Source organism: Thermobia domestica, chromosome 15 (assembly GCF_964235325.1).
Source record: "Thermobia domestica chromosome 15, izTheDome1.hap1.1, whole genome shotgun sequence".
In the NCBI taxonomy this organism is placed as follows: Eukaryota; Metazoa; Arthropoda; class Insecta; order Zygentoma; family Lepismatidae; genus Thermobia; species Thermobia domestica.
This window is the reverse complement of record NC_137468.1, coordinates 133,067,163-133,086,213: the sequence shown is the minus strand read 5'-3', so window position 1 is coordinate 133,086,213 and position 19,051 is coordinate 133,067,163. Positions and strand designations below refer to the sequence as shown.

The following is a 19,051-nucleotide window of genomic DNA, read 5'->3' as shown; positions in this document are numbered from 1 at the left end:
AAGACAGGAGAACGTGCTGACAGTTTGACCATATGCTTACCATGAATTACCTGATCGTGAATGCTTCAATATTACCCGCTCAGTACACTTATTGTTGTATTTTCTTGTTTGCAGGTGCTAGTATGGAGAGCATAGATTTGCTTCCAAGTCCAGGTCTTGGAACTGAATGGACAAAATCTCTACCAACTGATGATGGCCACGAATCTGACCAGATTTTTGAATTTGATGGAAATAATAATGCCGTTGTTATTCCTCCGGAAGTTATAGACCATAATCTGAGCAATATATTCACTATTGCCACATGGATGAAGCACAAGCAGAATCCTGAACAGGACCGCCACGTCAAGGAACACATTCTTTGCTCTGCAGATGATCATAGTAAGTTTATATACTTTTTGGTTAGTAACAGTAAGATAAAATATTCTTGTTTAAGGATGTAGTGTCGTGCAAAGCGCAGATGAAATGATTCAAGTTGGAAGAGGTTGTGTGGTGGTTGCATGTGGTCTGACTTGCAGAATCCAGATCTAAATCATTAGTTTCTGCATAAAATAGAGATTGGGTACTCGTCCCACACAGTTCCATGTGAGACACGTAAACACAGATTATTCTTGTAGCTTTTGATTCATTTTTCTTCCTTATTTCTTCTAAAACTCGCAGACTAGTCCTGTGTACGTTTGAAATGTTTTTATTTATTTATTTATTTATTAGGAATATACGAATGGTAAGTACGAGGATAATTCAGTATTCGATTACGCGGCCACCACTCACATGCAATATAATAATATTGAAAGAAATCTCAGAGACAATGAAAGTGAGGCAGATTCTAACGTTTCAGAACTTAATTTTTTAAAGATAAGACATAATTTTCTGTCTTTGCTTAAAACAAAGGAACCTCAGCGTAAATTTACGAAGATCAAAGGGTGAGAGTTACAAACAAAAATGTAGCTTAAATGACTCCGCGTTCTTCCTTCATAACATTCAGTGAGGCAAGCTATAACATATAACCGGGTATTTTGTCTAGTAGTTTTTCTTCTTTCGTTCATTCTGTTTTATAGTTCAGTTATGAAAGCTAAATATTTTCATTTTCATGATATATATATGTGAAGATATATTTGACATGTATTTCACATGCTTACTTTTTTGTAATTTTTTTTAACTACCCGATACACATGCACTAAACTGACAGGAAGTTGGAATTTGCTGTGTAAATCCGAGTGAAAGTGTTAATATAAACTTGGTAAACATTATTTTTGGAAGTTGGTAGAACTTCAGTTTCTAAATATTTACTTTTTCTAAAAAATTTTATTTTACTCGAGGACGATCACAACAATCGAAAGAATTGTTTCTTGTTAAGATAGTGTTACTGTTTAAGTGTAACAGTATATTGATGTTGGAAAAGATAGTCATTAAAAACAAAGTACTGTATATAGTTAATATTGGTAAACCTTTTCTTTCGTTTCTAGAAATGAATAGACATCACTACGCTTTGTTTGTGAGAAATTGTCGTTTGATCCTTTTAATGAGACGTGACTTCTCTCAAGGTGACCTGAATATTTTCAGACCAGCAGAGTGGAGGTGGAAATTGCCACAGGTAGGGTGCATATTACATCTAAAGAAATCATAGATAAGAGTATCATAAATTAAGTGAGATCAATGTTTTTACAGTGAAGTATGAACTTTAGATATTAAAACGCGTGTGGACATTTATGAATTTATTCTTGTTTCTTTGTCTTAACATATACTGGTATTATGGAACTGTAGATATTCTACATAAAAGTAATCCATATTTCATCTGTTACGTTATCAGTTCTGGTGTAACAATTGTCGTGATTTTCTTTGCCATTCTTATAACTACTTGAAGTATACTCGTGTTCCGTATGCAAATAATTCGTTGTGTTTGTCTGCTCTGATTCCTCCTAAGAACAATCAAAGATCACTGAAGTTTGAAACTTTGATGTAACCTAAAATGCCTTTTTGAAGTTGTGGAGCATATGCGAGTGTTATGAAAAATCAATTGATATGATCAAATATACGATTAAAGTTTATATAAAGGTATCATATAAAGATATATTTCCGATTCAACACTCCAAGGACTTCACAAATTTAAACCACATATTTTTGTTCAAGCCAATAGTATGTTCAAAAACTTAGTCATCCATGAGTTTGCCTGTGGCTTAGTTGGGTCTCAATATTAGTATGATCTCACACCATGTGAACTTGTGATGGACTACATAATGAGTACGAGTGTTACCGGAATTCTGACTATTTCTAACAGTATCGTGATGAGTCTACTACCAACTCGTTCATCAGTAATCATTTGCATTTACCCTTTATTCTAAAAGAATTATCAATGCGATGTTAAAATAATAATAATAATAATAATAATAATCTCATTTCAATTTATTATGTACCTCTGAACCACGTACATCGTGAGTGACACCTTTGAAACGAGTGGATGAAATATTGGAACAAATGTTTTTCATCTTCAGAAAGACCGCTCAGCATTTTCCATAAAACAGAGGTATTCTACATAGATCTTATTATCTCGCGAAATAGGTTTATTTTCTTTTCTAAAACAGTAATTGTATACTAGACTCCTGAGTAGCCGTGTGATTATTGTACATTATTTTCATTTACATTATCCAAGATTTGATTTTCGATGAGACCACATTGGTTTAAACGCTACCTTTTATATCTGTTCTTCTTACAATATTAGTATTGAAAAAATGAAGTCCCGAGATGAAACTAGAAATTCCTTTTACCAGAAGTGAACACACACCCGAAGTACTGAGCTACCATGCACCTGACCTGAGTATTGCAAAACGTCAAACAGTAGGGTAGCTAAACACATCTGATGTTTTGACAGTGTATTAGATTTGAAAGAGAACTTAAGTGACGTAATTTCGACTACTTTATAATTAAGAATTTCCTTTTTTAAGATAAGCATAATTTTAAATTTCGTTATTGGATATGATTAATTGAAGCGAGCATTAGTGAATATCTACCGTTCGACTCAATGAAATTTCGTGTGTCTGTCCGTCTGTTCCACCATAACCCTCGCAAAATTTATCCAATTTTAATAAAATTCGGTATATACTTTTCTTCAGCTTGTAAAAATGATCCTGTTGTTTGGGGTTGCAGGGTTGCATTCAATCAAGTATGATGGGAGAAAAAACAAGGAATGTCCATGTGTGTGCTTTAACGGGTGCCTTGTCATATCTGTTGGTGACTCTTGGTACTATTTGACTATATATGCCATGCATGTGTAGATGTAGAAATGTCCATTGAAAAAGGGGCAAAAGATTTGACTAACCTTTCATTTTGTATGTGATTTTCAACATTAAAACGCAGTTTTCTCCAAAATGCAGTTTTGTGACATTCCTTCTTTTTTCCCCCTTACTCTTCATTTAAAACAATTTTGTAATATAATCTACGTCAAAATTATTCGTGTGTAATTTCTCTGAAGCATTTTGATCATCTCTACAGGTTTTGCTTATAAAGTTTGCCAAGAGTGAAGTTTTAATGCTACCCTGATTTCAACCGAAGTATTTTCAACACTAAAGCATTCCGAATCTTATAAAACAGAATCTATTCGACACTTCAGTGTGGTTTTCTTCTCTCACCTCTCTGTCCTGTAATTTCTTTAAATTATACCTCCCTGTTTTCAGATGTTGAATATTTCCTTTATTCAACAATAATCTCTCATTATCGTTGCCATCAAGTAGTGATCACTGTGACAGCTCCTCTGGGCGAAAGAACATCAATTATGCTAGACTGTTTTCTTCTAACTATTAAAACGTGATCAATTTGATTATGTATTTTTTTCTTCTGGTGAGGTCCAAGTGTATTTATGAATGTTCGCGATATGGGAATTTCATACTCATCATGGTAACGTTTTTGGATGTTGCAAAGTTCACAAGTCTAATACACCGTTGTCATTATTTCCTTTATTCAAATTTTTATTCCCTGTATTTGGTTTGAAAATATCCTTTCGTCTTACCTTTGCATTGAAATACCCTAATAGAATTTTCATATGATATTCTGGGAGTTGTTCAAATACTTTTCTACTTCGTAAAAACTGTCTTTGATGCGTCCTTCTGTTGGGGTATGTATATTTAAATCAGACCACCGACCCTTAAGAATAATAAACAAAATCAACTCACTTAATTGCTGATATTATTCGTTTGTGAACGAAAAACCCTGTTTTTAGTTCGTAATTATTTTTCCCTTCTCCGTAAAAGAACTTAAAACTTCCGGACTTAACTGTTCACTTTCCTTCCCGTCTAACTTCCTGAACTCCTATTAGGTCCATCTTATATTTCTCTAACTTACTCGTTACGGATTTTTAACGCCCCTATCTGTAAACACTTACAAATATTCCATGTTCCAAATCTCATGTCCATTTTACTTTGCTGAGGTCATGCCAAGTTATCCGTCTTAGTCCGAGGCTTCTGTGAATGTTTCAGAACAAGTAGCTTTTTCTATACGATGACGTTATTAGCCTCACTCCAACCCCCAAGCTGAAGGTCCGCCCTTTGTCGTCTATCCGCGACTGTTTTTTTAGTATATTCGCAGCTAGCCTCTATATCTAGAGGTCTTCTCGATTCGGTACCTGAGGACACGTCATGCCGTTGACAGGAACCCACGTTACAAACGATATCGTTGGCTACTTTATTGCAAGGCGTTATTTAATAGCATCCGCTTCAGGTTCAACCCTTTTAAGATAAAAATAACTCTTACTAAGTTTTGGGGACATTGTGTTTTCAGAATGACGAAGTGTTTCTGATTTGTCTGTCGCAAATATTTTTTTTAAAAGTGATAATAAGTTATTAATAAATTTGTTTAGGTATGTGACAATGACTGGCATCATTATGCTGTATCAGTGAAATTCCCTGAAGTCGAACTGTATGTTGATGGGCAGTTGTTTAAATCAGAAAAGAAAAACCCCGAGATAATCGACGATTGGCCTCTTCATCCAACAAAAGGAATAAACACTACATTGACAGTTGGAGCATGTTGGCAAGGTAAGTGACAAGTGACATTCTTAAACCACAATTAAGTTTACTTGAAAAATATAAATTAGAAAAATGTTACAGTAATCAGTACAGAAAAATGTACAGTACTTTCACGAACAATCGGCAAGAGAATTTAATTCAAACATGACAAATCCAGATGCACTTCTATATTAGTACGTGTAATAACGAGGTCATTAAGGGAATAAAATCTGCGCGTGATATTATACTTTGTAAATCGTCTCCAAAGTTGTTATATCTAAAATTTGCTAGAACTTCCAAATTACCAGTGGTTTTTATTAAACTACAAAACAGCGCTTACTTTATCTAAGGTTTATAAACAAGACAATAGTGATGTTTTAAGAAAATAAAATTGGACTGTTCACGAAGTAGTACTGAAAACTATTATTTTCGGGCACCACAAGTATCTAACGTAAACGAGATCAGTACAAACAGAACAGTTATAACAAAAACTGAGGGCAAAAATTACAGGAACATCAAGTAGGCAATAATTATTTTGCTGTCTAGCATTTAAAAAAATAAATAAAAAATAACGAATAGACTAGAACTAGTTCATTAAATTTGATATTAATTTGCTGTGATTGTTTTGGTAGAACAAATCAATATTTAAGTTTGACAAGATGACCAGTTTGTTCTCTAATTATTCATTTAAGGAAGCCATACACGTTCTAGGGTGTTCCAAAACAACGTAGCGAGTGCAGTTTTATTGTATATTTGTATGAGCTTCTTTTCTCTGATGGTTGACTTTTGCATAAGTGGTCTCCAAAAATTCAGTAGTAGGATAGTAACATAATCTGTAGACGCCAAGAGTCCAAAAAGGTTAAAGAATCACCAGATTTCCTCCTCTGTTTGGTGTCCAGCCTTTCTTGTCACTACCTTTACATATGCAATATGCATTCAATTTAAGAACAGTTATTTACGGGAATTTCAATTTATTTGACTGTTTCTTTACTTTTATTTAATTTTCCAACTTAAATATAAAATTTGACCTAACCTTCGCAATTTTAGAAGAAATTTAAGTTTGAGCTGTATGCAGTTGAACAATTTAAGTGTTAGGTCAAACAGGATTAATGTATTTAGGTACCCTAATTCAGTAATGATTACTTAGTCGTTAAATGAAAACATTGACTCAATGTTTAAATTGAAAACTACTTGAATTTAGGATTGATGTATCTCGCAACCATTTAAAAAGCAAAGAGAGCATTACTTAATCTTTCAGACAATTGTCAAAAGGGACGTTAAATTCTTTTATGAATATTTTTGTCTTCAAGTTTTCATTGAGCCCAATATTTATGGAAAATTCTCCACATTAAAACGACTGAAACTTAAAATTTAAGTGAGAATGTGACATTAGCAAACAGAATTAGTGAGCATGAATTGGTTTGGAAAATATTCTATACTGCCACTTTACTCCATCAACACAGATACTAAACTGAAGTATCGCATCTATCACTGGCTTGAAAATTTTCGTAATACTTTCGAGCGTTTGTAAGATCTCCAGGTTTGTATACCGGTATCATGAACATGTATTCCAGCTGTTTCCGTTTCTTCAAAATCAGCCAGTTTATACTCACATATTTTACGCAGAGTTCTCGATAGCCACCTGATTCGATGTGTCCAGCCAGAGATGATTATGATCTTTAACATACGAAAACCGGTTCCTTATATCAGTGATAGATTTTTCGCATCTGCTTTCTTTGTTAATTCGTATTACCCGGCCTTTATTCTACCCAAGTTTTTATGTTCATACGTAGTTTTGTCTTAATCGGCTATCCGGTGGCTCATAGTCTCGTCGGTTCCGAACTCAGATTCCGTCAAAGATAAAAGAAACTATGGTCGGCTCGACCGTTTTGATGTCTGGTTGCTTCAGTCACTTTCTGTGTCTTTATTTTCATCATTCAATAGATAACTAGATATTTGAAGTAGCAAGTGACACTCTGACGTTATCTTCGCATTCCGATGTGCTGATGATGATTTCCACGATTTCTATTCCTTGGTTTAGTCGCTTTCGTTTTCGTAACGTGTCATAACTTGTCATTTTTGGAAGAAGTGTGTATGGGGGGGGGGGGGGGGGGACTATCCGTAGCACAACACCCGTTTACCTGTTTGTGTTTAAAAGATAAAAATGGAAGATTATTTTCTTGAGGGTGTAAAGCAGGGTTTAATTTTTCTTTTTTGCTTTCAATTGATTTTTTTCTTTATTTAAGTGACTTGTACTTGATGTTTCTAAAAGCGAATACAATTTGATTGATATTCCTTTTCTAACTGGTAAACTACGGGAGTATCATGTTTCTTTTAATATGTGATGTTAAAATGAAAACGAAATAGGGGTTTTCGAAGGTGCTTCTCGTACATGACAGTTATTCAGTAGTAGTACATTATTGTTCTACCATAGTATAAAAGTAATATTCACGGTAATCCTCAGAATTCGCTTCACGATAGTTGGGCAAAAGAAAGGTAATTAAAATTATCTTAATAAGTATTTCTTTTAATCTTAATAGTAAGGAATCAAAGTAACCAAAATGCACGTTTAGAATACGCTACCATTTTGAAAACTGGAAAAATTGCAGTTATCAGCGAGTATATACCCTTTTTAAAGGTTATTAATATAGTTATTGAGTTGAATAAAAAATATATGCCTTTCATAGTAACTTTCTCATATTGAATATCAGTGTCTTTTGATTTAAAATTGTAAAATTACTTATGGTAAACGTACATATTAGCTTAAATTGTGTATAAATGTATGTTTGTGATTTTAAGTTCTCTACACTTACTATGACAAAAATAATACACAATATCTACGATCGTTTAGTAGTAATGTGTTTCTAATCGAGAATGACTTCTTTGTCAAATATATTTTTCAGTATTCTTTTTATTTACATTATTATCAAATGGCAGAAATGTCTGTTCTTATCACGGGAAAAATAGATTTACGGCAGATATATGAAAAGTATTTCAGTCCTCGTTTCTATCCTTACAGGATGCGATTTTGAATCGAAATCAAAAGATTTCGCATGACCCAAATGCTATCTTCAAAAATCTCTTTCAAATAGCGCGTTCGTTATTGTTTGCAAGAGATCTACTCCTCCATTCCCTGTAGAATACGCAATTCAATTCAAGTATAAACGTAATGACAAACACCTATGTTAACTCAAGTTAAGTTAAAAAAAAACTTTTTAAACGATTCAACCGTGTCTTCACTTTGGCCATTTGATGAAGGCACAAAATAGAAAAGTAAAATGTTGCAGAAATGAGCAACGTCAAAGAGTGATTAGAAATAATTTGATGGCTGAATCGTTCACTCGAGAAACATTGACATCTGAGTCCTTTTCACGGCCACAGTTAATTACTATTATGATACACACACTCGATTATAATATATACTTTCTCTGAAATTAAACTACTAATATTTTATTTATTTTATTTTTGAAATGGGTAATGTACAATATAAATTATGTCTTTGAGTTTTTGCATTGCACAATTATTAGACTGTTTATGTTTACATGTTCATGTTTTGTATTCATGTTTCCGACAAATCTTAAGTTATGATAAAAATTCGGTTTATACAAAGAGGCCTAGAACGATCTACGTACGTAAATGGAGGAATGTCTTTAATTGACCTTTTTAAGTTCTACAGATTTGCGTACGTAATTACACCTGTTGCTGATTAATGTAGGAGGATTGGTAGTTCGAGAGAGAAAGGAAGCGAACTTTTATGAGTATCAAGTCTCAAGGAACATACTAAAGTAATATGTTTATTCTTTCTTATTAGGATCTGAAAACAAAATGAAGCACCATTTCCGTGGCTATCTTGCGGGGTTGTCTGTATTACTCCATAAGACGGAGAAGCCAGAAGTTCTTGCTTGTCTACATAAGTGTAAGGAAAGTTTGGAAGTTCCTGCAATGGAACTTTTGGAACCAGGAATGGAGCTTCTTACAAACAGTGGTGAGTAGGTGAAGTAAAATTTAGAGTATTCTGGTTCTGCAGAAGAAATATAAATTCCATCGTTTCCGATTGTTGCTGAGCGTAAGGATAATTAGAAATATGTGGTCTCTGATTGGCAGGTTGCTGTATTATTCAGCGTAATGAGGAAAATACTTCGTAATTTATAACTTACTCTTAGTGTAGAGTATGTAGTAATTGTAGATTTTACAAAATACTATTAATATATATAACCTAATTAAAATGAATATGTTTAGCAAAAAATAACCGCGTAATAGTGTATTACGTAGTTTATATTATGTCAAATGAGCAAATAGATCAGCATAGAATAAGTTTGCGAAAAATTAGAAAATGTTTTGCTGAAAGTTAGCTGCAAAATTTGCTTCAGATCCTTCTTAAAAATCATACGTGTATGAAAACTATTATTTTTTAAGAGATTAAATTTACAAGAAATAAAAGGAGAAAACTTTGATTTTACAGATTTAACAGAATTAAGCATTGAGGGTGACAACAAAACAAATCTTGAAGTACTTGTAAGAAAAGTTGGATATACAAATTCACGAGAATTCCCAACTCCTGGCCGACGCAATCTTCATCTTAGCACGAGTGTTGTGTGAGTATCTATCTTAATTTTTTCAGTGTAAAAGGGAATTAGCAATAGTCTATGTTAGCATAGTAGTGTTTGAGGAATTTGTCAGATAAACTTACCATAATGTTTCCCTTAGATTTTTGATTTGTTTGTAGTTTTTAAATATTCTTGTCAGCAAAGCACAGACTTAGGGTAGATTTTAACGTGGGGATCAAGCCACATGTATTCCGAACTAAAATCTAAACAGTCTTTTCTGCGCTAAAGACAAGTAAACATTGAAGCAAGGTTTCACATTGAATTAGGTGAAAAGAGAAATATTAATGTTTACTCAGTTGTCCAAAATTTGTCTACAAATAAGATTTCACTATGTCAGTTTAGTTTTAAGTTGCGAGTTTCTCCATATGAATGTAAACTGATTCTGTCTCCCAATCTAAAGGAGGGAGTTGTGACCATTGAGTTCTGCTGGTAATGTTGGCCACCCATGGCTTATACATATTGCAAAAAATGAACGAGAATCCAGATGATCGATCAGGTAACCAACAAGGGTCACTGCCCTTTAACATAAACAGCAATTATTTCAGAGCACGCTATTTGTAAAAATACATCTCACAATAATGAAATCAGCACTTCCAGTGATCGCTAAATAGTAGTAAACGTTTGTGGTCATTTACACAAACAACTAATAGTAGGACTTTGGTAATTATATAATACGCCTTTTCGCTTTAACATTTTTGTTGCTGCGGTGGTGGTATGTATCAATTAGCGGTACATCAAATGTACAAGTAGGGTCAGAAGTTGGAATCCATTACGTCAGCTACTTTACAATGAGTAGATGTAAACAGGCTCAATTGATGTAAACAGGCAACTAATCTTATTTGTTATTGCAACCACTGTCCGTCTTATACACTTACCGAAGGAGTAGACTAAACATCAAGGAGGAGATAGTTACGTGGGTTATGATTTATTTATTTAATTAATTAATTTTGTGAAACGCTCATTAAAGTAGAAGCATGTCATTGTTCGTTATTCTGTATAAACATCAGAATTTGTCAGTTGAGATTTTTTTTTTTTTTTTTTTTTTTTTTCTCTGAAAGAAGTAATGTTACTCGATCTACAAAGTATACTCTTCATTGCCACATCTATACTTCCATTGAATATTGTTTCCATGTTAGCTAACGGTACGCCAGTATTATTCCATATCAAACAAAACCAAAAAAAGTCTGCCTTTTTATGGAGTTAGCCGACTTTTAAATTGAAAATAATTGTTTGTTATTATACATGAAAAATAGAAGCTGCAGAACAGATTTATTTATTGTAACAGTATTGGCAACTACATCTGTCTTTTTAATTCAAAATTGCAACCTATGCTCAGTGAGATGGATGATTGATGGAAGTGATTGGTGGAATGAAACTATAAAGGAAACGGAAAGTCCACGAACACAATGTTGACCACCACTATTGGAAACTACAGTAGTAGTAGTAGTATTAAAAGAAGATATAGAAATAGAAATTCATTCTAACTCAGTATAAACGAAACAGCTATTATCATCAGTTTTCTGCTCCATGCAATAGCTATTAAAATTTCGTTTCAGCACTCCTTCGTAGCTCAGGTTGACATCACCTCACCTTTACATTCAAAATTGTCACGGATACTCCGTAATAGCTCTTCCGGAAATTGAACCTCCGTTTCACAAATTTATACTAATACACATTATACGACTTAACAGTCAACATTAGATCAGTTGGCGAGCATATTGCCAATTAGAACTAACTCAGTTTATTGTAAGTCTAGCATTTGTTGAAAAATAATTCACTTTTAGGCAATTAGGAGTGAAAGAAACTAACTTCAAATATCAATTTTTTTTCTTCCAGTTGAAGAATGTTTCAATAAGCTAGTAAGGTAGTGACCAACATATCAAAATACTTATATAGGCAAAGCTGAACACACTACAAATAAGCATACTCCGTACGTTGCTCGCTATCCGTGAAATATTCATCTTGATTGAATTCTTTCGTGTTCTGTTTAATAAAAAAAACAGTTTCTAAAATAAACATTGTTCTTGACATGCTTTGTGGTTTATCACGATTGTAGTTGTTTTTCTTTAGAAACTGCAAGGCTGCTTACAGCATTATTTCCATTTAATATATATATATATATATATATATATATATATATATATATATATATTCATAGCATTCGGCGTTCTGTTTCATTGTTGGTCATGGAATGCAATTGGATTAGTTTATTTAACTTCTGTAATTTGTCGGTTTGAATGAGATTAGCAAATCCATGGTCAACTTCCTCCATTGAGATACGTTTGGCTGAATAGCTTCGTCACGATCTACTTTCAATATACTTAAGCTAAATTATTATTATTTCGCCACACTGGAAGCGCATGCTATCCCAAGCAGGCACTTACATTGAACTTACATCTTTAAACTTTTGAAAGGTGGATTTTGGCCTTTCTTTTTTACAGAACTGTCATACTAGAAGATGAATTCGAGTTTCTTGGTAGGGAATTAACTCCTGAATTCTCTACACTACTAAGGTCTTATGAGGTAGTCTTATATCTTTTCAGTTGCTTATTAGTGTTTTCTATTGCGACAGCCAAAATGATTGCTTCCTGAAAGGTCAATTTCTAATTGTTAATAATTCCTTTCATATTATTTCATCCTTCACTCCAAGTACCATTATTGATCTCTGAAGGGTCGGTCAGCACAGCAGATGAATTCACCATATGTTCATTATCATTTATAAGATAAAAACTCTGCGATTGTATTGGGTTTGTAGCTTAATACTGCTTCATCAGCGGTTTTAAATTCTCGTATTTTGTATTACAGGGCATCTCAGACTGACAGATATCCTTTTTAATTTCTCATAAATTCGCTTTCATGTGAAAACAGCACTGTTATGCAAAAGCTGCCCAAATAGTTCCAAATACAATTGAATCATGACCTCTTATACATCAGTTTTTCTAAACACAGATAAAATAGAGAACTGCGACAGACGTGTTGTTTGTTGTTTACCGTCGTAGGTCACTTACAAGATGTGAACCTACAGTTTAAGGGAGAATCCGAACCACCATAAATGTTTTAAAATTCAAGACTTTCCCGCCGAGAATCCAATCTGGGGCCGTTTTCGCCAAAATCAATGAGTGAGTGAGGTTGCGTTCAGTATATCAGTCTATCAGAAAAAAAAGTCACAGATGCTGCAAACTACTCTCAATTGAAACAGATAGTATGTTACCTTTTAACAGAATAACATTACCCTGTCATCACAACAAGGAATATTCGCCGAAGAACGAACAGATCGAAAAATATATGTTTCTTTTAGCAGCAGAAACTACATTTTATAGGTTACCAAAATATTAGAAGGTTTAAAATCTAATATTTACATACTCAAACAGTTCCAATTTTCAGTATAATTTCTATATCGAACTGGTGTTTAAAGACCGATTTGATTTACTTGTTTACCTTTTTCACACTACTGATAAGGTTTGGAATCGTTCTGGTTCTATCGCTAGGGTGAATTTTCCTGAAATTACTTAATTACTTGATAGGATACATATTTAAATACTAAATGTGTATAGTTTTAGTGAAAATTTTAGTTAGTTCTCATCTCACTGAGAATATTTAAAAGGAGCAAAGAAGTTAGGATGTTACAGAAGCAAGTACTTTCTGAGTGCCGTGTTAGAAGGTGTAGCGGAAGGACAAGATAATGGAAAGCTAATGGAGGATTTAGACCAGGGATGCCTAACCGTTTTTGGTTTGAGGGCTACTTTTCTTATCAGATGTTGCTGGCAGTCTACTTATCTATTTAATAGCTGCTGGAGGAAATTATAAAACTACGACAGTAATCGATACAGTCAATTTGACACAGATCTTTGCGGGCTACCTCTTACGATTTGCCAATCCTCTAAGTTCACTGCGGACAATAGACAATGATAATAAGGTGAAGAACTCCGGGTAGACCAGAGTGCGTTGAAACTCAGTTTGCGGCAAGTGACCTTCCAGTGATAATATGTAGAATACATATGGAAAAGTTATTGTATTATTCTTTTTATAAAGGTATTACTAAAGTGAATTAGTGACCTGAAGTTCCCTTTTTCTCAGCGTTCTTGATTCAATCGTACAATTCACTGCACCTAAGGTGATAGGTAGTCGAAACAAATTCCTCTACTTCCCCCTCTTTGCCTTTTAAAGGGAAACTTTTTGTAAGATACATTACCGTCTAAACTTCAAAATTTAATGCCGAATTTGCTCGCATCTCATGTCGTTGAGAAGATATTTATGTTCCTTTTAGCCATTGTCAACCCATGCTACCAACAATAACTAGATTCATTTTTCGTCTTTTAAAGAAGTATTGATTACCGTTTACATATCAAAGATGGGTGTGTTAAAATTGAATTTCTAGAGGTAAAAATTCATTCATTGTGAAGTTAATTTCAATAATTCCTACATTGAACTCAGGGGAGGTTGTAAGACAAAAGAGTTCTGTAAAGATTCTACGAAGTGTGATCAAAAACTGCGGTGAATAATTTTATTAGAAACAAAGTAATAATCTTACATGGGATTTGATTTAATCTCCTTTAAAGTACTGTCCTTGGCTAACAATGCACATATCCCAACGTTGAATCTATGACTGGAAGCATTTATGGAAGACTTCTTTTGGAAGAGCATGCTCTGTCATGGCCCTCTCAGTGTCAGGAATGGTGTCAAAACTTTTTCCTTTAATCATGGTTTTAATTTTTGGGAAGAGCCAGAAGTCGCACAGTGCTATATGTGGAGAGCACAGCGAATGTGGACAGACAAATATTTTTTCGGCCAAAAACTCGCGGATCAAAAGCAAGGTGTAGCACGGCGCGTTTTCGTAGTGAAGAAGGAAGCCATTTGCCTGTTTAATCGGCAGTTAAAATACTTTTCATGGTCCCGTACGAGATGTTTAGTTCTAAGGAAAGCTTTCGAATAATCATTTGCTTGTCTGAACAAATCATTTGTGCCACCTTTTGCATGTTTTTTGACGTCGAAGGACGTCTCGATCATTGTTCGTTTTCAACTAACTTCTTGCCGCTTTTGAATCGCTCATACCATTTGTAAACAGTCCTCAATGCCACCGCTTCATCACCATACACTGATTTTGATATTTCGTGAGCTTCGGCAACTCTTAACACGTCCTCACTCTTCTGCCTCTGGAAGCCAATTAACATGTCACAACTCGTTCAAATTCGACACTGACTGTACCAAAGGTTTAGACTACCGAGCTTACTAGTTGAAATGGATTCAACATCGATAGAGGCACTGTGCAGCTACATTCACCGTACTTGGCTAGACAGTTGTCTACTATTATTCGATTGGAAATCGAATTCCTAGAGTACTGACGTGTACAAAATATATCTGTTTTGTGAGAGTATAAATAACTTGCCGTGAATGTATGGTATCGTGTGCGAGTAATATAAAATATTCTGCAATGTATATATTTATTTCTGACACAGTTTACTACATTTTCATTCGTAGCACATTACCTGTTCAATGCGTAGTGAACCTTAAATTAGGATTGGAATTAGATATCTGGGCTTTCGATAGCTACAGCCGTGTTAGCCCATAACGTATGAAGGATGACGTCCCTCTACAATCACACTCTCCGGAGAGTTGGGAAAGAAGGAAGCGGCCTACGATCAGTATGTTAGGTACCGTCCCGGCGTTTTCTTGGTGTGAATTAGGAAAACCTCACTCTTTCGACAGTTAAAATGATAATATGAAAACTTTTAGAGATTGGCTTATTAGAGGATCACACTAGGCAGTTCTTTTTATTTTATTTATTTATTTTTTAATATCATCATTTGAAGTTAGGATTGTCATACTTTTAGCGATCTAATGCTCTACCCACAAAATTATATTTGCGTTTGGATTTATAATCGCATGAAAATATCGTATGTATACAGTAAGCACACTTTAAATTCCTATCTCTATCATTGCTTTCCATTTCAACATCATCTTACAACCCAGATAAACAGCAAATGTTGAATTAAATTTACAATTGTACTAAGAGTATATTACTTACCTTACTAATGTAGATGAATGTAGTAAAGTGTTTAAAAATGTGGAGCGTTGTTATGAAAATTGTTTTTTGATGCATATTTAAACATTAAACCTCCTTGTGCGGGAATTGATTATAGTAAAAGAAACATAATATTTGCATTTATCGCACCCAGAGCGAAAGCGTGATGAGGAGAAAGTTTGTTTGATCGCTATATCAATTACATAATAATGAATATTAGTCACTTAAGGATTATATTCAGTTTTATTCGATTACACTATTAACAGAAATTTCTTACGTACAACCTGACTAAGCATCCATGAAAATAATAGTCATAAGGACCCATTTAATCCATAAATCATTTCGTGTATGATTTAAGGAACTAGATGTTCATCGACATAAAAACAAATTTTTCTGGTGGGAATGTTTATATTTCATTCCAATGCACTTCAAAGATATACACGGCTTGTACCTGTAGAAACATTGGGATAGGAAGAGGGGGTGATAAAGGCGACTGAAACTGTGGTTTTGATGTAGATCACCTCGTGTATATACCCAGCTTAGTAAGTTAGGAATCTTAGTTCCATACTGCTACCCATTGCCTTATTACTTATCCGAGTGAGGGTGTACTTCAACCTGATGGCAACAAGTTTCTCTGGTTACGTTCTGTAAAGATACTGTGTAGTGTAATTCATCATATTATCATTACCAATAACCTATTATTGTGCATGAATATGAAAAAGTTGATGATAAATTTTAAAAAAATGGCTGGAACGGTTCATTAACTGTATGTATTGTAGAAAATAATGTAGCACTTCAGTTATGAGTAGCGTATTGTCATGGTGAAGGGTTTGCAATTTGGGTGATTTTATTATTGTGTCAGTTGGATAATATTGCTTTTCTTCGACGCACTGAATTGGAAATGTACATTACAATTATTTGTAAATATATTATTATATATTCAGTACTTTCGTTTTGGTATAATTTTAAAATAGTGTTGTTATAAAATTGTAAACCAGAGCTTCAGTGTCGTTGAATCAAATTCGTATACAATGGAAACAGATCCTTTAAAACATTTGTATTTCTACATCTATGGAAAAGCATTGTGTAGGCGAGGCCGTTATAAAATAACTAGCTGAAATGCCCGTTCTTCGCATGGAAAGGATAGGTTTATGGCAAATATTTGAATCCTCTTCCCCCTTAGGATACGGACTTCGGTGAAAATTGTAATGATAAAATCCGTAAGATAAAACTATGACTTCGGTGCTGTTCTCAGTCATTTTTTATTACATTTTTCACCCTTTCTCACCTGCCGTGGGATGGGGCTAAGAGTGGATTTAAACGACATCGGGTATGTCACTATTGATCTCAGCGATTCCGAAAATTATTGATTCGACACTAATATAGGTCGTTTTCGATTATTACATCTCACCCGCTTCTCATCCTCCATCCTGGGGTGCTAGGGGTGTCTTACCGCCCATTGGGAGCTGAACGTGGATTTAATGGCGTCTGAAGTGTCAGTGTTCATATGTGATGTTGAAAACTATGGATTCCACATTAATATCAGTCGTTTTTGATTATTTTTAAAGTGTCACCCCTTTCTTCCCCACCTTTAGTAGAGCTAGGGGTGTCTTTACCACAGCATTTTCTCCCAGATTGTAAATCAGACCTATATCAAGTTCAGTTGAAATTGCTCTAGGCTTTTCAGTTATGATGGAACATGCATACGTATACACACATCCATCTTTATGTATGTATCCTGCCAGGGAATAAAGAACTGAGTAGAATAAATAACGACAGGCAACGCAGTAAAGAATTGAATGAAATAAATAACCACGAACATCATCTTCGGCGTTGCCCCTGTAAATTTCCGAGTCAGCCGACATGCCCGTTCTTGCTAAGCTTGGGGTTAAATGTCATGGGGAATGGTACCCAACAGCTAAACTGTCACGAAATCAGAGTAATCGATGATGAACCCCGATGGATTCGACAGTAATCTCGCTCATCTTAGACGTTTTATTTTTCCCCTTTTCATCTCTCATACCGATGGGGACTGAATTAGAACTTTAACTGTATCAGCAGTATGACTACTCATCTCAGTGATCGAGAAACTAAGGATTTGACACTAATATCGTTCGCTTTCAATAATTTTTCATATCACTCCTTTCTCAGCCCTAAGGGTGCTTATGGGAGCTGAACATGAACTTATACGGCATTAGAAGTGTCATATTCATCTTAGTGACCTCAAACATTAACGATTAAACACTAATATTGATCATTTTTGAAGTTTTTACACGTTCCTCCCCACATCCTCTATGGGCTCTAGGGGATCTTACACTGTGATCTGTACGTGAACCTAAATGACATCGAGACTCTCATCAGTTAACTTAGCAATCCCGAAAACGATTGATTCGATATTAATATGTTATTTCTGTTATTTTACATGTCACCATTTTAACCATCAAAAGGTGGTAATAAGGCGGAACTTGGATTTAAATGGCATCGGGACTACCACCAATTCACTTAGCGACTGTGAAAACTATTGATTCGAGGTTAATATCAGTCGTTTTCGATTATTTTTACATGCCATCATTTCAACCCCAACCTCCGCCGGATGCTAGTGAAGACTGAAATTGGACTTAAACGTCATCGGGGGTCACGGTCCATCCCAGCGAGCCCGAAATCTATGAATTCGAAACTAATGTCGGAGTTTTTAATTATTTTTATATCACGTCTCTCCCACTCCGCTCTAGATGTGCCAGGAGGGGTTAGATGGCTTACCCTCACAGTACTGTTTTTCAAATCGTAAGTTATATGTGTACCACGTTTCGTTGAAATTGCTTTCCAGAGTTATGCACGTACATACATATATTATATAACTTTTAGTGTCTTTCTAACCCGCTATGTTTTCATAGTTCTGCTATTTAAGTGAATCATTATTGATAGACGCGGGAGTGTAAAGGGAGCAAAGGGAAATGTGAAGGATTGTTTATGGTGATATTAATACAAATAATAAAATTCAAATCGAGGACGTAAGCTAAAGGGTGGTGAGATGATGATGGTATTCGCTGGTTAACTGTTAACAGTAGTAGCTAGTCAGCGATAATAACGGATACCAAAACCCAAGTAGAATAGTGGAATAACAGATACCTAAACATAATGTAAATGATAATGTATCAAAGTTTAAGGCTGTTTTTCTTTTCTTCAAAAAAACAATGTTTTGTTTCCTTTGAAAGCTCAATTTTAGTAACATCGCTTGAACAGTTTCTTGATATAATAAATAAATCGAAGTTAACATAGTAAATATCCTTCCTCCATAATTTTTGTATTGTGCTTTATGTAATTGTAGTTTTTCTTCCTGCTATTAAAATGATCTACTGATGGCTACTTTGTGAGTGTATTCATGAGAATGGATATTCGATTCTGTGAATCTTTTTGCTTATAGTTGC

At 34.4% G+C, this 19,051-nt stretch overlaps 1 protein-coding gene across 2 annotated transcripts in view; it reads left to right on the top strand.

Moving 5' to 3' along the window:
* Cals (calsyntenin 1) overlaps window positions 1-19,051 on the top strand; it is a 98,796-nt gene that overhangs the window by 57,960 nt on the left and 21,785 nt on the right. For both annotated transcript variants that reach the window (XM_081740158.1, XM_081740156.1), the window contains exons 7-11: window positions 115-378; window positions 1,464-1,591; window positions 4,847-5,024; window positions 8,806-8,979; window positions 9,457-9,589. In XM_081740158.1, coding sequence (XP_081596284.1) covers window positions 115-378; window positions 1,464-1,591; window positions 4,847-5,024; window positions 8,806-8,979; window positions 9,457-9,589 — 877 coding nt within the window. The remainder of the gene's footprint in view (window positions 1-114; window positions 379-1,463; window positions 1,592-4,846; window positions 5,025-8,805; window positions 8,980-9,456; window positions 9,590-19,051) is intronic.